Source organism: Leuciscus leuciscus, assembly GCF_965113295.1.
Source record: "Leuciscus leuciscus genome assembly, chromosome: 2".
Lineage (NCBI taxonomy): Eukaryota > Metazoa > Chordata > Actinopteri > Cypriniformes > Leuciscidae > Leuciscus > Leuciscus leuciscus.
This window is the reverse complement of record NC_138726.1, coordinates 8,925,866-8,947,518: the sequence shown is the minus strand read 5'-3', so window position 1 is coordinate 8,947,518 and position 21,653 is coordinate 8,925,866. Positions and strand designations below refer to the sequence as shown.

Genomic DNA, 21,653 nt, shown 5'->3' with positions numbered 1-21,653 from the left:
TTGGTTACCCGTAAGCCAATCACATAACGTTTGGTTATGGCGTGTGTTATGCGCATGCTCAGCCGCATCTAACTTCCACTGTAAACACACGTATGATGCGAAAACAAAAACCATCGAGCGAAACACCGGAGTGAACATGGCTGTGAACGACTTTTGCAGATTATGTGAAGTAAATCTATGCATCCACGGTACAATCAGCGTCTACGTCACGGCTCTCAGCCCGCCCTCTGTTCGTTGATTGGCCCGGCTGTTTTCAGGCCGGAGGAAAACGGAAAGCTATGACGCTGTCTCAGACTGAGTACAGAAGCGAAATTAAATTGAGCGGAAGTACGAAGTCTGACGTAGTCAGGCTAATTCACCATATAGAGAATAGTAAATGTGTGAACAAGTGACCGATTTTAGCCCCAGCTTTAGAATCTATTTATAATGTAGGAGGCGGGATGCTTTACACTCTAGAGAGCTTTTGATTGGATAGAAAATCTGATGAGAAGCTGAAGTGCAGAGTGATGTCATCAAAATCTTCTAAATGCGATTTTTGTCATTGTTTTGGAGCAAACTATCTTGCAGATAACAGTAAGGCTTAAAATATTCATACTAAAAGCCCCCAAAAAACTTCCATTTTGATTTCATGGGGACTTTAAGTGTCCTCATGAATAATTTAGTACCGGAAGTACAGGATGAGAGGTGTCTATGAATAATAAGTAGCGCCGCCCCCTTATGTTTATTGATTGGGTTTATTTGACAGCCGTGAGCTTCAGTCCCACTATGGCGTCTCATCAAATCAGGATGGGCTTTTTCTACCGCCTCCTGTACTGGAATTTATCACTCGCCAGTGGCTTTTCTACATCTGGATTTATGTGCTGAAAAACGTCAAATGTAGGCGAAATGAAGGACGAGAAAAGCACAGCGCGGTCGCTCCTCCAGAGTGCCGACACGGAGCGGAGAAATGCAGCTGATGTGGAGGATGGCCGGGCGGGCAGAGGAGCAGCGCTGAACCCGGCGCTGCATGACCGAGCCACCGCACCGACAGCCCGAGCAGGAACAGGAATACGCGTTTTAAAGGTACCAGCTCCAGCTCTATTTAGGTCGCAGCATTATTGCTGTTAGGCACCAGGGCCAAAGTACGCGTGAATCCGTGAACTGCATCAGCAATTATCTCTATAACACTTTCACACGCCGCCGTGTCTCAAAACCTAGCGAGCTCCCTGCCTAGACAGCATATATTTGGGCATCATAGGCGCGTTATCTGTGTGCTGAGCGGGCTCCTAACGCGCCTATGATGCCCAGTGTTGCTGTCTATCTAGGCGGTTCACTAGGTTTTGTGGGACAGCCTGTGGTAATATATGTTCTGGATTAGTAATGCCATGTCGGTTTATAGAGAATGTTATCACTTGATGTTTTATTGGCTGTATCAGAATAGTTTCTGTATAACGCCTGTAACCTGTTAGGGGGCGTTCACAGACACACACACACACACACACACACACACACACACAGGGCGCTTTTTGTAATTGCTACTATCTCGGTGTATATACACCTGCGTCAGATGGAAGAGTTTGGTCTGTTTTTCAGCAAATCGCGCCCTGACTGTTGCGTTGACAAATGTAAACTGAAAACTAGTCTAGTTCTACTTAACCTTAACGCGTATTGAGTATGGCAAGCTGTTTTATCATGTATTTCTTAAAGCTAGCCTATATCTGACAAAACTCTGATTGATTCAGTCAGTTCAGTGAAGATTTTGTTGATTGACCATCAGCCTATACTGCCCTTTTGAGAAATAAGTGTGCGTAAATGAATTGAATGTGTAGGCCTACTTAAAAATGAACTGTTATTGCAAATAATATTGATGAAATAAAAGACCACTTAAGTGTACTTTAATAGAGTGCACTTTCATGACTATGTTTTTAAGTAACTATTAAAAGTGTATGCCAAGCGTTGTCTCATAAATGACGGAAATTTCCAATAAATGGCGAAAAGTGATTTAAAAAAAGAAGCAGTATCTCATTTTGTTACAATCAGAAAAATGCTAAATGTTTACAAAGATTATAAACAGCTATTTTAGTTTCCCTCACTCCACAACAAATCCTTTAAATTTAACGGTAGGCTTCTCAGAACAGAACAAGAATGAAAAATATAAGTAGCTATATGTTAAGCCAAAACGAATTAATTTAAAGCGAAACAGAAACCGGCGTTGGGCTCACAAAGCCTCTCTCATTTAGCATTTTTCCATATTCGCGTTGAAAACACCATCCTTCACATGTGACTTATTTATTCTGACTGTGATAGTCTGATTACAATCGGATTATTAGGGTCCATGTAAACTACTGACACTCATCCATTCTAATTTAATTTAATTCTAATTTAACATAATCTTGTCGGTTAAAAAATCCGAAATGAACATCCCTAATTGATATATTTTAATGATATAATTTTGAGTCTTATAGTTTAATAGAATAAAAAACTTTAAAGGTATAGCGGAGGATCTTTCCAAATTTTAGATAAGACCCGCCCTCTCCACTTTTTGAAAAGTTTGATTGATTCACCAGAATGATTGACAATTAGGAGGACCAATAGTTTAGACTACCCACCAGGAAGTAAAACATCCTCCGCTATACCTTTAACTAACAATTACTGAAGTGGAGAGAGTTTTTATTTTTAATTTTTTTTAAAGAAGTTTATTATTATTATTATTATTATTAATTTTAAACGATGTAGGACAAAATAATCTCAGTATGATTTGGGGGTTAAATCGATTTTATTTTTTTACCTGAAAAAAAAAATAAAAAAAATGGTAACACTTTATTTTACAGTGTCCTTGTTACATGTACTTACCATAGTAATAAAAATAAATTATGCATAATTACATGCAATAACCCTCAACCAAATCCTAATCCAATGGTAAGTACATAAATATATAATTACACTGTAACAATGACACCTTAAAACAAAGTGTAACCAAAAATATGAATATCTATTGGATTACTTCGGAGTGTTAAAAATAAGTATTAAAACATTAAATAGACAGTTATTTTAAATATTAAAACACTATTTATTATTATTATTCCTATGTTTGACAGAGGAGATAATGTCTTACAGGTTTGGAATAACTGGTATTGAATAAATAATAATAATAATAATGGTGGTTATTATTATTATTATTATTGCACATAAATCAATAAATAAACAACATAGTTTTATTATCAATAATAATAATTATTATTATTATTATTATAATAAATTATTTTAATTATCATTACAAATAAATCAATAAAAATTTATAATAATAATAATAATAATTATTATTATTATTACAATAGACAGAAGAAAGTCATACAGGTTTAGAACAACTGGTTAAATAATAATAATATTAATAATAATAATAGTAATTATTCTTATTATTAATTATAATAATCATTACAAATAAATCAATAAAAAATATATTATTGTTATTATGTTGCTCAATAATAATAATAATAATAATAATAATTATTATTATTACAAAGAAATCAATAAAAATCAATAAACATAACATAATTTCATCATCTTCTTCTATGTATTATTATTATTATTATTTTAACCGGTTGTTCCAAACCTGTATGACTTTCTTTTGTTTTGTTTTGTCCTTGCATTGAAAGGTTCAGTGTTGTTTTGCACACCCTGTGCTGCTGAAGTTAGTGCTCACTTAAATTAAGTGAAAATTATTCCACCAGGCGGACTAATGGCATGGCGTCTCCGAAATAATCTCGACTCGCACATCTCTCCAGGGCGTTTGTGCCCTGGGTAAATATTTGGGCTGCCGTAGTTCTCTGCAACTGAAAACAAAACCTGATGTCTCTCAGACAGGCTCTGTGTTACAGGGTGGAGTCCCGACAGCCACCAACTTGTGGTTACCAAGGGATGGTTTCCAAAGACTGATTTGTGCTCTAAAACACTTTATTTGGCCTTATTTCTAGAAGGGCATAATTTCACAGACACAAGCAGCATCTAATCAAGACTCTCTTCCACAGCGTAACATGAAGAGGAATGGCAGTCGAGGCTGCGTGACCCGGAAGACGCGGTTCGGCTCTCGCGAGCGGGACTGGCTGAAGGGTGACGCTCATCGAGGGTGTGTGTGCCTCTACGGGGCCTCGGAGCCTCAGCCTCCACCATCGGGCCCCCAGACCTCCACCACCCCTCAGCCAGACCTGAAGCTGGTGCTGTGCTCCACCAACACCACCGCTGAAGAGCTGTGTGCTCAGAGAGACGTGCAGGGTCTCTACCTGCAGCTGCACGGGGACTTAATCAGGTAACACACACACACAGTCATTTTCTGGCTAGACGTGGTCTCATCTCGATAATGATCCTTATCAGACTCGCGCTGTGGAACAGTCGGGCCAGACACAGAGTTCAGGGGCTTTATCTGAAATGACAATGTGAATATCACAGGCTCATTGTTTACAAATGACTGGCGACATGAGTTGTAGGATTAGCCATTTATTTGCTCCTCTTTATATTATAAATGTTAATGATCCTCCAAAATAACGTCGTTATGAACCTGTTTGTCTTATCTCGGGGTTCAACAGTAAGGATAATGGAAGGATGAGAGAGCTAGTGTCTTAAAGGGATAGCTACTCTGTCTTCTGTGGAACTTAAAAGAAGATATTTTGAAGAATGTTGGTAACCAGACAGTTTCTGGTCTCCATTTTCTTCCATAGTATTTTTTTTTTTCATACTATGGAAGTCAACGGGGACTAGTCTCAGTCTCAGACGTCACGCTCAATGACCGCTGGCTGAATGTCTGATGCATTTAACTGAAAACACTTCAGGATTTTCGAGATTGTCATCTGATTGGTTGGATTCTACAGGTGTCGCGTTTTTTAACGGTCCACTTGAAAACAAAGATGCTGTGGTGCCAAACCCCCTCATGGAAAAATAACTGTGACAATGAGCGCTTATCAGGAGCAACTAAATGCTGGATTTACAAAAGTATGTGAAGTATGTAATGTTCGCGGCATAGACTCTTTAAAATACTTCCAAGGGTTTTACACACCGATCTGTTATTTATAGGGACATCAACATTACATTTTCACACCTCTAAACATAACGAACTGTGATTGGTTGCTTTACATGTCAGTCAGACGGCCCCTGGGCGGTCCTAATGGGGACCAGCAACTCTCTGGTTGCATTCTTCAAAATATGTTTTGTGTTCAACAGAAGAAAGTAATTTATACAGGTTTAGAACAACTTGAGGGTGAGTAAATGATGATAGCATTTTTATTTTTGGGTGAACTATCCCATTAAAGGGATAGTTCACTTTGAAATAAATTTTTGGTATGTTTTAGCTTACCTCAAGGGCATCCAAGATGTAGGTGTCTTTTTTTCCGCAGTAGTTTCAATTTTGATATTTTTAGGTCAAACCGTTCTTGTTTGTCAGTCATATAATGCAGGTCTGTGGTCACCACTTCAAAACACAAGCACAGAGTCCAAATTAAAACAATTCCCTGTCGTCCAAATTAAACAATTCCCCATCGTAAGTACACATTGATGGCCTAAGACACGAAACAAGCGGTTTGTGTGAGAAAACTAACAGTATTTATATCGTTTTTACCTCTTATACACAGCCACGTCCAAGTGATCTGATCTGACGTGTGCGCAGACTGGTCCATAGATATATACACACTAGATGTCGCCTTAAAGACATTCGTTCCAATAAACTGCCGTAGACAAGGCGACATCTAGTGTGTATATATCTATGCACCAGTCTGCGCACACGTCAGATCAGATCAAAAAGACACCTACATCTTGGATGCCCTTGAGGTAAGCTAAAACATACCAAAAATGTATTTCAAAGTGAACTATCCCTTTAAGGCCCTTTCACACCAAGGGTTCAAGACGATAACTAACTCACAATATTGTTCTGTTTATTCGCTTTTAATGCTCGATTTAAACTCTTTAATTGGCTGTCAATATTTTTATTGTTGATCAGCTGGAAAAAAATCGTTCTGAAAGTGATTCCAACGATATTATTTTCTCTGTAATTACAAATATATTTAAATACATGACATACAAGTTCTAATAGAAATGATTTTCAAGTATATTTTTAGTTCACTATAAATGCTTGTCAGTACATTCAGCAGTGAACTTTAACCATATTTCAAAGACAATGAATTAAATAATAATGGATAATATTAAATAATTATGTAATTGCGTATATAGATGCACTGAAGTCCTACTTAAGTGGGTCAAGAAACTCAAACCCCGGTTTCACAGACATGGCTTAAGCTAGTCTCAGACTAAAATGCATGTTTGAGCTGTTTAACTGAAAGCAACTTGTTCTGACATATCTTAAAACATATGTCAGTGCCATTGTTTCATCTCAAGATGCACATCAGTAATGCTTTTTTCTAAGGCATGTATATGAAAGCTACTTAAATGTCCTAATTGAACTAAGGCTTAATATAAACTCTGTCTTCCAGGCCTAAATTTCATATAAATTTAAACTATAATACTATTCATTTAAATGAAATCAACAATTAAGTGTCCACAAACATTTCATTCGTACTTTAGTACTGTATATTCTTTTAAAGTATACCCGTCATAAGTGCTCTTTAAGGTTATGTCTTCATTGTTCATAAATATTTGTTTTTGTGCCATACATTGCAGACTTAAACATTTGGTTTCCTGTGACGATTTAATTTCCTGTGATGATGTTGTTTTTAATAGATCTAGCCGACTAACACAGACGAGGTTTGTGGAAAAAAGACTTTAGAACATGGAAATTATAATAAAAAATTATAAACAAATGACCATTATGTCATCGTTAAGTGTGAGTGAGAATGTATAGCTATCATGGGGTGACATCATATCTGCATTTCAGATTGAAATCCTAATAAGTTTTTTGTTTTAGCTTTTTTTTTGTAAAGATAAAGAATTTAAATAACATTTTAACAATATACATTTTTCAGTGAAAATATCAACAAGCCAACTGATGCAATAAAAAGGTCATGACATATTGACAGGAAGAGGAAGATCTGTGACATTTGATGTTCAGTGTCGGGTGCTCTGTCAGTTTTTAAAAACGGCAATTATTTACATTGATTCACAAGAGACATAAATAGAAAGTACAGCATGATGTTTTACTTTCTATTTATGTCTTGCTGATGGTTTATTTTTGAAGCCTGACTCATCTCTGTGTTTATGGAATAGTAACAGTGAAAATATTAGGGATGCACTGAAATAAAAATTCTGGGTCGAAACAAAAAACAAAAATTCAGATTACGCTTGGCCGAAAACGAAACCCAAAAGAAATAATTAATTAATAATTAATTAATTAAACTTATTTAATCATCAACACTCAAATAGCTAAAACTGAGTAGTACAAACATTTAAGTTGCACACAAGGCAGTTTTTATATCAACATAATTGTCTGTCTCACATAGCCAGATCTATATAGTCTATAGTCTCAAATATACTTTATAATCAAATTATCATAACAGTGTAATGTTAATAACCTCGTCTGTCGACATGATGCCGGTGAATTGTAGAGCTGGTGTAAACACATCCACATCGCTACGATCGGATGCTTTCTTAACTGCTGCTTTCTCACCACTTTTTTCCTTTTTTCTTTTTTTTCTTGAGAGGAAAGCGAGCAGCACATATTTAGGCTACATATTCATCTAAACGTTGCTCTCAGTAGCGTGGACGGCGTCAGGATGTTCGTTAATAGTGTGTCGCTGCAAAGGTATTTGCAACTTCTTTTTACTCCTAAGCGAAAAACGAAAAAGAACTTTGCCACGAACAAACTCTCTACTACGTTATATGTGTGCACGAGCGGTATGTTTCTGGCTGCAGTTCACTTAACGGCCACCGGTGTCGCTAAAAACAAGGGTTTCTGTATTCTACATATAGCCCCTTTAATTTATTTAATTAATTATGATTGTAACCAAAAACACGCTTGTTTGTAGTTCAGATAGTTTTACTGCACTATGCTGCTAATAATTCAGTCGTATCGCACATTCACAGAAAATAACTAACTTCCACGTTGAAACATGAGGTGGATATGCTAGTGTACTCCTGAAAGTTTTAAATGTGGATCTTTTAGAGGATTTATTTGTTTATATTCTGCCCTCAAGAATATAAGCAATCTCCTCGAAAGCAATAGCTATTAGCAAGTCATGTTTTCCCGTTCCTAGATAAAGCAGAGATTTTCAAAGGGACCGTTCACCCAAAAATGAAAATTCTCTACATAATTTACTTTCTTGTGCACAATACGAGTGAAGATATTGAAGAATGTTGGTAACCAAACAGTTTTGGTGACCACTGGCTTCCCTTATGGACGAAACAACAGACATTTTTCCACATCCACAGAACAAAGAACGTCATACAGGGTTAAAAGTTTTCATTTTAGTGTGAACTATCCCTAATTAACTAAAATCTGGATTTCCACATTTTGAAACCCCCCTAAAGGCCTGTTCACACCAAGAATGATAACTACAACGACATCTGTGCTCGATCTCTTTCTGCGTTTTTTCGCATCCGTAGCGAGCATTTTGAGAGGTGTTTTGACAATTCAGAGCCACCGAATGATGAATACGAAAAAACGCACACGAAAATTTTGGACTCAGTGTGCAAAGACCTTTAACCCTAAATTATGAACATTAGCAATAGCGGCTTTGCAAGATAACAGCAAAACAAAGGAATATACATGCGTTTGCAACACTCCCCGCGCTCTCGAGGCGGGCTTGTGCTTTTCTCAGGGTGCGTGTCGTCTGTAGTGTCTGTGGTGGTTTTTAAGGTGTGCCTGACAAAGAGAGAAAAGCAAGTCATGCTTTCCCCTCTCTCTGCCCTCCTGGGAATGACTGGGCTGCGGCTGAGATGACTGAAATCACATCATTTCGCAGGAAGCAGTCCAGCCCTGAGCCGAGGTAAAGCCAGGCAGCTAAGCTGAATTAGCTGTGAGGAGGCTGCACATTAGGGCAGCTCACAGGGACATCTGCTGATGTGTGTGTGTGTGTGTGCTTTCTACTCAGGTCTGCTATTTATTTCACTTCAGGTAAGCAGCAAGAAAGCATTAAATCTCTAAAATGTCCTTGTCAGCTGCACTCTGCCTCTAAAAGCAAAGAGGAAAGCTGAATCGGGCTTCAGCGTGAAGGTGCGGGGCCTCAGACGGACCCCTGCTCTGCTTTAACACGAGGACATCTGATAGGTCTGTTGGCAAGCATGTGGGTCAGAGCAGCTGCATTCTGGTAGTGCCAGGCTATGGGTCGCGGATTTGCACTGTCCGCTGGTTTATCTGCTTCAGAGCAACGAGGAGCCGTTAACTGGATTAGAACGGTGGAATGAGATGACGATTTAATCAGGGAGAGAAAGGTGGCGGCGCTGCGCAATTGGACGATTATGGGGCTTGGACAATGAATTACTGTTATTGGAAACCTCATTAAAAATGGGGTTTTGTGGCTTTAAGGTCATCTACATGCAATTATACTCCTATTATTTCATTTAAAATCACACTTTCTCTTCCAGGAAAATTAACCCAAAAATATTGAAGACTTATTTGGTTGTGTACAAAACATTATTGGCTTGGACTGCAAATTCCTTATTATATTTTCAATGTTTTTTTTGTTTTGTTTTTTTAAAGTTCCATGAAAAATCCTGATAAACTTTTCTTCTTTTTTTTTCTTTTTTTAAAGCTCAAGTTTCACTGTACTTGTTTGTAGGGCTGCGCAATTTGTAATGTAAGTTAATGCATTAACTAAGGGGGTGTTTACGCGACATCATATTCAACCAAACACTGAAAACTTTTTATGTGTTTTGGCCGTTCGTTTACACGACAGCGACGTTTCAGGCGCCTGAAAACGCAAACTTTTGAAAATGGGTTTCGTTTTTGAAAAAGATACCGTTATCGTCTCACGGTAAACTACAAAAACGGTAATTTGTGAAACCGTAACATCATGCGCATGCGTATTACGTGTTGAGTCTATAGTATATGCGTAGTTTCTTTACAAAGTGACATCGCCATCTACTGGCCTGGCAGCAGAATGCAGCATTTTTTGTCGTTTTCTCAGATCCGTGTGAACGGGGGATCGTTTTGGCAACGTTGCCGTCTATGCAAGAAACTTTTCAAAAACGCAAAGGAAAAACTTCCATTTTTAGTATGTCGTTGTCGTTGTAAATAATGAGACCTTATTGTGAAGTGAAACTATTTTATTTAACAGGATAAGAGCTTTGGAATGAGATGACGATTTAATCAGGGAGAGAAAGGCGGCGGCGCTGCGAAAGGTGGACTAATATGAGGCCAGACAGGTTTTAATAAAAAGCAGGATGCCGTCACATCACGAACAGATCATCGAAACAGATCAGCAGACTGATTGTTTGCTTTGTTTAAAGGGAATATTGTCAGACGCCATGAGCTTGGTGTTCTTTCACTTCAGCGCTTTAATGAATGTTGAGATATTGAGTTGGACTAGACGTGATCCCTCTGGATTGGGATATATTATCTGTCTGCCGGGCTGGGAAAACACCCAGCTCTGAGGGAGAGTCACTGCTGGAGGATGTTAGGATAGAGTCTGATCTTAAATCGAAACACCTGTGTGTTATCACGCTTGTTAAGAGCTAGGATACTCTCACTGGGTCGTGTGTTGGCCCACATGGAAATTTGCACACTCATCACCGATGTTCAATACTTGCGTACTACTTAGTGAATATTGTGCCATAAACATTATATACCACCTGTGAAACCTTTAACATATAATGTGTACCAGTCTGTCCATATTTGGAAACCTCAGCAAAGATGGGGTTTTGTGGCTTTAAAGGGTTAGTTCACCCAAAAATGAAAATTCTGTCATTAGTTACTCACCCTCATGCCGTTCCAAACCCGTAAGACTTCCGTTCATCTTCAGAACACAAATGAAGTAGCCTGGTTAAAACCAGACCATTCTCAGTAGTAACTGAGTTATGGTCTGGCAAAGCTTCATTAATAACTCATTTCCAAAGGTGCGTCACCAACGGACGTCGCTCAAATGCCTCTGGGCACAATTGGACAGACCTAAAACCAATCAGAGCGATCGTCATCGTGTAAAGCCATATGCTGCGTCCCAATTCGCCTAAGTTACACTACGCCATAAAAGTATGTACTCTTTTTGTGAAGAAAAGGTATTTACTTTTGAATGTGTAGCAAAAAAGTAGGCAAGCTTTGGGACATACTACTTCGTCATCTTTATCGGACGGATCTGTCACGCGCATCCTGTCACGTAAACTGCCCTGTCAATCATCTTGTCACAGTTAAAATCCTGTATTAAATCTAATTTCATTTCCTACCGTTTCGGAGAGAAATGTAGTAGCACGTTCATCTGCCAGTGGGTCTTTCATGGAGACTGTCCTCATGTGTTTGCAATTTTAATATGCATTTAAAAGTTGCTGCGCTTCACCAACGGACGTCGCTCAATTGGATAGACCTAAAACCAATCAGAGCGATCGTCATCGCGTAAAGCCCGCCCCAACGTTTCTGATTGGTGCCGCGATTTCGAGGGATTAGAAATGGGCTTGAATGAGCTCTTTGCCAGACTACTTGCAGAGCAAATCTAAATTTGCCGGAAGTTGTCTTGGTTTTCCCAGGCTACAAATCAAGATCTTTCTGATGAAATCTGAGATCTTTCTGTCCGTCCATTGACAGCTACGCAACTACCACTTTGACAATTCAAAAGTTCATGAAGAGATCGTAAAACTAATCCATATGAATTGAGTGGTTTAGTCCAAATTTCTAAATAGACTTGATCACTTTATATGATGAACAGATTTAATTTAGTCTTTTATTCACATATAAGAGCTTTACTGACACCAAACTTCTGAACGGTAGTGTATGTATGTCTGAAGTTTATTTGAGTATATGCCACTTTATGTTTTCGAACACTGTATTTTAGTTTGTTCTCATGTCTGACTAGCGTCTCCTCCTGTTTGCAGGAGGCTGGACCCCTCCGAGCGTCCTCTTCAGATGGTCTATGAATACCTGACTGCTATGGGCTATGAAGACCCGCTCCGTGTCCAGCAGGAAGCCGCCAACTCGGACCTCAGCTGCATGATCCGCTTCTACAGTGGTGAGTTGTGGGCCGGTTTCAGCCTGAACGCTGCCACTGCTAGCTCTGTTGACCGGGCCAAAATCCCAGAGCTTTGTGAACAGTTTGCTGGCTTTACAGAGCAAACTCTTTAAGTCGTGGGTTTTTTTTAGCCGTCGTATCCGCGTGAGAGGGATGCTCGTGTACCGTTTCTGCCTGCCATTCTCAGTGCGAATACTACTCTAAGGGCTCAAATCTGTGTTTTCATATACAACGCTTTTCCCTATTCTCTCTTTGGTTTGACAGCTTTGGAACGAATAATGGGCTGTTTTCTCATGTTAGGCATCAGTGTGTGTCAACATCAGTGTTGAGGGGATTCTAGCTCTTTCTCTACAGTCACACAAAGGATGCCAATTATGCTTTTGTTCCAGTATCCATCATGTACAAACCTATTTCTGATGATGTGATAGGTTGTTTGAGGTTGCAGAGCAAGATTGAAAAAAGCATCAGCAAAATGTGTTTTTCCTCCTTCTAGTTCTTATAAAAAAAAGTACTGTTTACACAATGCGGTAGCTTTGGCATTAAATCATAACAACACAGACCATGGCATGTCCAAAACAGTCCAGATATCCATTGTAATACCATCATACTTTTTTTTTTTTTTACTGCCAATCTCTGTCAAGAATGAAAACCTGAGTAACCACTCAATACAAATAGAAAACACTTTTTAATATTTATTTACCTCTTATTTTTCTCTATAATTACACACACACACCATAATTACATGCATTTATGTCAATGTATATCAATACCAAATATTGATGCACCTCTTGATGGAAATAAATGTGATGTTATTTTCATCAAGAGATTCATACATTTTTGGTCCAGCACTCTGTAAAATCTCCTCCAGCACATCCCAAAGACTTTCAATGAATTTATGGGCCAATTCATGTGTAAAAATGATTCTTTATGCTCCCTCCCAACCATTTTTTCACAATTTGAGCCTGATGAACCTTGACGTTGTCATCCTTGACTGGAGTATGGCCATGATGTGTCTTAACACATTTAACATGCTAGAAACATAATAATCACTGCAATAATGATCCAGTCGCAGACTCTTAAGCATTTGGCTATTTAAATCCAAACGGCAACCTTTTTTTGGGGGGGCTGGGCTGTGTATGTATGTGTGTGTGTGTGTACAGTATGTGCATGTGTTTGTGTATATATATGACAAGAGGAGCAAAGACAGACACAATGGGTGTGGCGTCAAGCCTCGGATAGGCTTCGGAAAAGTTTTTAATTTTGTTTATATGTCTATGTGGTGTTTTTAATATGCTTTAAGACAAACCATGTACAAATGCACAAGTCAAGTATTTTCTCCTTAAAACTGCAGTGAACCAAAGACAGTCTCAAAAACGCGGTTTGAAATCGCTGGTGTTTCTGACGTCACAAACTACCTTGTAACCACGAGTGGATCTCTGAGCTGGTATGAGTGAGTGGAGGCGGGGCTCATTTCCATATTCATCGAACCGCGTATACTAAATGAGGCAAGGGTGTAGAGTTGCATTCAAGCTATTTTAAGGCATGTCGAATTTTAGGATAGGAATTGGAAAAAACTTTTAAATATATATATAATTTTGGTGATCAAAGATGAGTTTTAAGGGATACAACTATTGACTACAGGGGGACTTTATGTCCAAAAAGGGAATGAAGTGTCCAAATAAACAGGGGATCTGTTGTCTTTGTCGTGCCGGGGTATCGTAAAGGAGGGGCAGTGTTCAGTACAGATGGGTCTAGGCAAGGGTTTGGGGTCCGGTGGCCACACGCGCTCCCCTCTCTGGTCCTGGGCACGAGAGGTAGTGGCTTGTCCTCAGCAGCTCATCTTCCCTGAGGCCACGACGAGAGGGAGTGGCGGCCCGGCATCCTAACCTGTCGGCCAAAACGTCTGCTTCCCATCTGGACCACGGGTCCGGCGACTCAGTCCATATGGTGGTCTGGGAATCCCTCCATGCTTCCCTTCCTGGACCCTCGAGGACCCCAGCATGCATGCACTGGGAAAAGAGACCGACCTCTCGAGGAGCGGCGCACTCCGTTTCTGTCAGGACCACTATCGTCAAATACGATTGACAATTAGCATACAGTTTGGATTGGTGGTGTGGTTCTGTTCAGGGCAAGCCTGGCATGGATAAGAGCAGGAAGAGCAGCAATAACCCCCCTTAGGGTAAACAGAACAGAACAACATAAATGTATTGCAGATATCATTATTAAATATTTTAATGTACAACATATTTCGAGAATTTAGTCTGATTCAAAGGGGAATCAGAATGCCATATCCTGACTGGACGAGAGGAGGAGCTGGGGATGGAGGAGGGTAATTAGCTCCTGAGAAACGCGATAGCTGCTGATAATATTGTGGAGCTTATATATGGATGCTGTGATAGGTGTCGTATACCTATAGATAGACGTGGATCAGCTGAGAGTCCTCTGATGCGAGCTAACAGGACCTGCGAGAACTGACGCCACGCTTGATATTTAACAGCGGCGGTGAGGAGGCTCCATTAGATTCAGGTGTGCCTCATCACACGCTGCCGGTCCTGGTTGTTACCGCTCCCCTCCTCTCTCTCACACCCACTCCTTACCTTACCTTCATATATACAGTAAATAACATTGGTTCAGATACTGTACCTAACCTTAAGCATGAGCTGTAATAATAATCGTGCGTATTATTATGCGCATTAAATAATAGAAAGCTTTATCAAAATTGAAATGAAAATTCCTTGCATATGGAATGTGTCCTCCATAATGTCCTTCCTGAGTGTTTTTAAGCAGTGGCTGTTAGACGCAGACTCTCTCTGGGCCTGAGTAACCCACGGCTCCCCTTGGTCCGGGGCAGTGAGTAAATGCCCATCTGTCAGGGCCGCCGAGGAACGGAGACATACCATTTCTCATCCTCAGGTCCTGTCAGGGGCGTAGTGGTGAGGTACAGTCCTGCACGTCCGCCTGATATATAGCCACGGAGACTGAACAGATGACCTGCATCCTCCTCATTTGTACACTGTGACTCCGGGGACAGGTGAGACTAGCGGAATAGAGTTCTGTGTGTTCACTGTCCTAAACCCTCCAAACAACCTTCCCTACATCTCAGAGGTGAGGAGGACGATCAATATCGAATAGTTTTATTATAGTACTTTATCACAATGTTGCATTGTCTACTGATGCCAACTATTGATTTTTACTTGTGTTTATTTTACATGGCAAGGCTTTACAGTTTCATGGGTATAACAAATTGCACTTCGTTTGAAATGACTGTTTTTGTTCTCATATGAGAATAAATTAAAATCTATTTGTGATCATGACCATGTTAGCACACCTGTAGGTGCTGAATGATCCACTCTCATTCAGTAATATTATTATTATTATTATTTATTATAAATATTTAGAGCTTCATAATTCACAGACCCTATTGTTACCCATGATCAGGCCCAGATTGATTTTATGGGTGCGTTTTATGCGCTGATTAGGTTGAAAATCTGTGGAAATGTGGTGCAGTTTAGATTTGAACATTGTTAAATGTGGTAAATAAATACAGCTAAGAGTAGTTCAGTGTTATTGATAGCAAAATCATTATGAAATTAACAAAAATATTTTATAAACAAACATGCGAAGGTCAGGTTATGACAGACGCTGGTTAATTGGACAAGACTAAAAAATAGAGGTGATCGTGCCTTTTCTGTCATCGGCCCTAAACTATGGAATAGTCTCCCGGTTCATATCAGAACTGCCCCAACTTTATCTACCTTTAAGTCTACTCTTAAGACTCATTTATTTTCTTTGGCGTTTAATATATCTTGACTTGCTGTTTTATGATTTTACTTTCATATGTTACACCTATTTTACAGCTTGTGTTTTATTCTAATATTAATATTATTACCTTTATATTTATATATATATATATATTATTTTTTGTGTACAGCTCTTTGGTCAACTTCGGTTGTTTTTAAATTGTGCTTTATAAATAAACATTGTATTGTATTTGATCTCAACTAGACGGCCTCCATGATATAACAAATAGAACAAATGTGAGTTTACAGAATTTTTATGAAAAGTACTTTTAATTTCTTTTGGTTTAAAACAATTATGTGGATATGATATTCTTTGTGTTCAAGTGTATTGAATGTGCACTTGTAGTGTACTTCAAATCTTAAGTAAATAAAAAAAAACTTCTTGCAGATAATATAATATTATTAAAACTTAATAAAAATTATATATTTAAATAATTAATAATTAGAACTAAGACTTTCATGACTGTTTCTTAACACATTTAAATACTTTTTAAAAGTGTTATGGTCCTTGCACACTTCTGAGTCTGAAATGTAAAAAAAATAAACGTTTAAACTTTAAAACCGAAACTTTCGTCCGTCATAAAAAAAATTCGGATCGGGTTCGATTTTCTGCGTTTTTCGAATTCGTAGCAAGTATTTTGAATGGTGTTTTGACAATTCAGAGCCAGCGAATGACGAATACGAAAAAAACGATATATGAAAATTTCGGACTCTGTGTGCAAGGACCTTTTTTCGATATTACTTTTAATAGATTTTAAATGTGCTAAATTGCATCTTCATCATTCCAAATGTGTAGTTACAAATATATTTATGACATAAAAGTTTCAATAGAAATTACATTAAAGTATATTTTAGTTTACCATAAATACCTGCCAGTACATTTTAACCATATTTCAAAAAAAATGGAAGCAATTCTGAAATTACATATAAAGTTGACTTAAGTCCTACTTAAGTGGATCAAAATCTCTTTAAAGTTCAGTTAATTGCAAACATAAATTTAAACTAGGGATGCACTAATGTATCGGCCGATAAAATAAATTATTTTCACTATCGTCCATCGGTTGTTAAAAAACAGCTAATGATCAGGGCTTACAATCGGTGTCCTGTCAATCAAACGGGGGTGGAGAAACGTGTCAGACTGCAACTCATACTGTGTGTGAAAGAATTCTCTCTTGTGTTGAATTGATACAATATACTATATATTTCGACACTGAAGCAGCCAGTGTGATGAATATGATTTACATGTTATGTAGCAGAATAAATAGTGCGTAGACAATCACAGATGTAGAGCAGAGTGAATTTGAGGTGTCAGTGGTGTCAGTGGTGAAATTGCCTTTATCCTTGTAAGGTGTATCATTGTGTAATTGTTCGCAGCAGAGGTTCAAGGTACAGCGAAGCTGCTAAAAATCAGAAAGCTCCTTGCAATAACAATATCAACAGGGTATTGCGGTAATAATGTATCATCCATTGTGATTTCCACTAATACGCGAGAGATTCAGTGATAGTGATGTGTTAAATACAGTATGAATGCATATTTTGTGTGAGTGAGCATGTCCGTATCCCTGAATCAGTGTCATATTGAACTACTGTGCAATGAAAGAGTGATACAATACTAATTATTGGAGAGAAATTATGCAAGTTAACAGTAGTATCAGCTCTTAGTTGTAAACCGTTCCAGTCCTGATCATGTCAAATGCTATCTGTGATGTTGTAAAATGTCTTAAATGATGTCATAAATTTTACAGTTGTGCCTCAGTATCTCAGGAATATCTCGTTTCAGCAAAGGTGTTAGTTGGCCCGTTGGTGGAAATCGCAGTTGAGTGGCAGCTGGACTTTTGGACTCTTCATTGGAGCTCTTCAAATGCCTAGATAAATCAAGGAAGAGAGAAAGAGAGAGAGATTGCTGTCCTCACAGTGAGTTCAGGCTGGTGGCTTAAGTGCTGGCCAGATTTGGCCACTCGTTTTGTGGTAAAAACTCCTGACCTGAGTAAAGGCCCGTTCACACCAAAGACAATAACTAACAATTAAGATATAGGCCTGGTTTCACAGACAGGGCTTAGACTAAGCCAGGATTAAGGCCCTAGTTAAATTAGGACATTTAAGTAGTTTTTGTTAAACTTGCCTTAGGAAAAAAAGCATTATTGCTGTGCATCCTGAGACAAAACAGTGGCACTGACATATTTTAAGATATGTAATTGCATGTAGCTTTCAGTTAAAACATCTTAAACATGCATTTAAGCATGAGACTTAAGCCTTGTCTGTGAAACAGGGCAATCGTTTTAAAAATCGTTCTAAATTTAAAAGAATAGCAGAGTCCATGCCACAACTATAATGATAATGGCACAGAGAAACGATATTGTTGGAAACACTTTCACAATACATTTTTTCAGCTGATGAACGCTAAAAACATTGACAGCCAATCAGAATCCATCCTGCTTTAAAGAGCTTGAGCATTTAAAACGACAGACAGAACTTAAGTGCGCGTTTGTGTGAATGCCACATAATTATCATTATGGTTATCGTTCGTTACAGACAAACACTCATCTCATGAGAAAACCATTTCGTATGAATCCATACAATGTGATTCGTATGGGTTCTTTCTTTTTTTTATAAAAAAAAAAAAGCAAGCATGCATGCAGATAGCCACCAATTCGCCGAAACGTAAATTAGTTATGAATTGCAGAGAGTGAATTCTTGATTTGAATTGATCTTCATTTTAACAAACCTCTTGATTCTTTAATCCCACACAGCAAAATCTCCAGTGTTAAATGAACTCTCCTGGGAGTTGATATGGCTCCAGACTCAAGAGTGTTAAAGTGTTCAAATATGAGTGTTAAATTAACACTCAAGAGTGTTAAAGGTAATGAGCTAATTAAGTGATTCATTGAGTGATGATTGATCATTATTGAAGACACCTGATGTTAACAAGCAGAATCACCAAAGGAGAATTTTTTTTAAGACACCGTTATGGTGATCGGTGTTCGCTTTAGTTGGGCTCTTGACCCTTAAATCATTAACTTTAGATTTTGTTTGGCTGTTGTATCTGAGTTGTAACTCTCAGATGAACAAAGAGAAAAGTTGATCAGGTGGTGTTGGTTATGTTTTGACATTAAAAGATTGATCTTGCAGGTCAAATTATGATTGTCTATTCTGTTTTCAGTTGATGTGCAAATAAAGCTCTCCCAACCAATAATCACTAAAACTTTAGGTTTACTTCATGGGGTTAGAATTGTTGCATTACTCAAAATAAATAGATTGAATTCACAAATAAATGTAAAGTGATTCACAGAAATGAATAAAATTCACAAATAAATAAAAATGAGATTTGCACATAAAAAAATATTTCCAAAAAATTTGATTTGTCACAAACACAACTCTGCCTGACCTTTGTGAATCTCTTCCTGTGCATTTGTAGATCCCTGCATGCATTTGTGGATTTTAAAACACTTCTAGCGTCAAGACGTACAGACAAATCTGCAAATAATTGGACTATTTATTTGGAATAATGCAACAATTCTAACCCCATATTACTTTGTTATAAAACAAAGTCTCAGCTTTCAAATTCTGTCAATTGTTTCATGAAATTTAAACGATAAATGTCACTTTGACGCTCTTTAACATGCTGTGACAGATTAGTTAAAATGGCACTTCCTCCTTAGTATCTTCCTCTTTACTACTATTTTTAGTAGCCTACTAAACATAAACTAATATCACACTCTAAACAAAAATGGTGCTAAATAGCACTAAAAGTGGTTCATTGGCTTGTAATCATAGGGGAACCACTTTAAGTGCCATATAGCACCTACCTTTGTCAAATGGTGCTATGTAGAACCATAAGAGGTGCCATATAGCACCTTAACCACCCCAAAGAACCGCTAAAGAACCGCTGAAGAACCAAACTGGGCTTAACAGGTTCTTTAAATGGTAGTGGTGCTATATAGCACCTTAACCACCGCAAAGAACCGCTGAAGAACCATTTTTTTTTTTAGTGTGTATGTCACGAAATGCTACATTTACCTCAGGAAAGCCATTCAATGTGGATAGCTTGATAGTTAGCTATAACATTTTTTTTTTTAACTCTTTAGAGGAGAGAATTTAGCTAAAAAGATACACTATATTACATATTCTTTGTTTTTTTTACCTGTTAGCAAGGTCTTAATTTAATACATTTCAATAAATTTAGTATTTATGACAGCCAGCGTTTGAATGTTTATTTTTAACAACATCTTGGAAGTAGAATCATAAAGATATCATTAGAAAGTTCAAATAAATGTGGTTACAATATTAGTTTTTATGAGTATTTATTATCCGCAGCTGAATTTAATAATTTGAGCTCTGTTGTTAATTTTAGCCTTGAATATTAGCGGACAGGGTCCCCTATTTTCAGCATTAGTTGAGAAAGATTTGTTTACACTCTTAAATATAAAGTGTATTATTGGCATCTATGGTTCGCTTCAACATCCATGGGGAACCTTTCCATTCCACAAAAGCTTCTTTATGGTGAAAAACATTTCTTAAGATGATTAAAATGTTCTTCAAGGTTATTTTAAGAACTGTTCAATGAAAGTTCTTTATGGAACCAAAATGGTTCTTTTATGACATCGCTACGAAAACCCCCTTTTGGAACCTTCATTTGTAGTGTAAGAGAGTCTAGTTGAAATACTTTTAAATGAATCAATATTCTATCAAATCAAATTGAGAGCTTGTAAATCGAATCAAATTGTGAAATCTGTACCAGGCCATGCTCATTAGATACTGTACTACCTCTTTCTTATTATGTCACTGAGTGGACTGCCACGTTGCTGAACACCAAAGAGCCGTCACTAGCCTGCAAATGAAGTCACATGTTAACGCTCAGGGTTTCTGATATCAGAGAGTTGATAAGTTGTTACTGCGGCTTGTTTTTCAGTAGATGGTCTTTTTTTTTTTTTTGAGTTTTCAATGTTCTTTCATTGACATCAAATGCAACGATTAATAAGAACACAAAGAGTTTTTCAACATATGGCCTCTTTAAATGTTGTATTCTTGTGCACGGATGTTCTTAAAATTCTGAAGAGCTTATTTATAGAGTGTTTGATTACAGAAAACACATTAGTCAGTTTCCTCAGTCCTCTCCCTCTTTAAAAAAAATCCTGCTGTGGTCATGGAACAATCTGAGGGAGTGAACATCGCTAAATGCTGACTCAAGAGACACTGTAGGCAAAAACTGACCCTGAGTACTGGACTGGTCCTGCGTGGTTGGGTGTTTCTTTGTAGTCCTTACTTCTCCTTTTTTTAGAGCTGCACGATTCTGGATAAATTGAGAATCACAATGTTTTGGTTAAAAATAGAGATCATGATTCTAAATAGACAGCTAAACAAAATAACATGTGATTTACTAGAGGTTACTACAGTCATTGAATGAATTAATGATTCAATGACTCACTCATAAAGACTTCACTTGATTCATTACTGGATGAATCATCATTTTTGAATGAATCTCTTGAACGAATGATTCGATGACTAATAAATGTAACAGTCACTTGTCGCCACCTACTGGTGTAACGATGTAATTGATGCGATCTTCATTTGACGTTACTTTCAATTGCTATCATAGACATCAGTGTTTTATATCTGAACTATAAACTTTCATCCCAGTACTAAATAATGATACTGTGTTTTTGAAAAGACTGCGACGCTGATTCATTCCCATTAGCCTACATAACTGCTGATGTAGTTATGTAGTACTTGCATAACTACATGTACTACATTATAGTGACAGCAAAAATGCAAATTTGAATGT

The 21,653-nt window shown here is 37.8% G+C and overlaps 1 protein-coding gene across 1 annotated transcript in view; it reads left to right on the top strand.

The window, feature by feature from the left end:
• Window positions 1-725: 725 nt before the first annotated feature.
• phlpp2 (PH domain and leucine rich repeat protein phosphatase 2) overlaps window positions 726-21,653 on the top strand; it is a 72,222-nt gene continuing 51,294 nt past the window's right edge. The window contains exons 1-3 of the mRNA XM_082161300.1: window positions 726-1,062; window positions 4,008-4,285; window positions 11,938-12,071. Coding sequence (XP_082017426.1) covers window positions 886-1,062; window positions 4,008-4,285; window positions 11,938-12,071 — 589 coding nt within the window. The 5' untranslated portion in view covers window positions 726-885. The remainder of the gene's footprint in view (window positions 1,063-4,007; window positions 4,286-11,937; window positions 12,072-21,653) is intronic.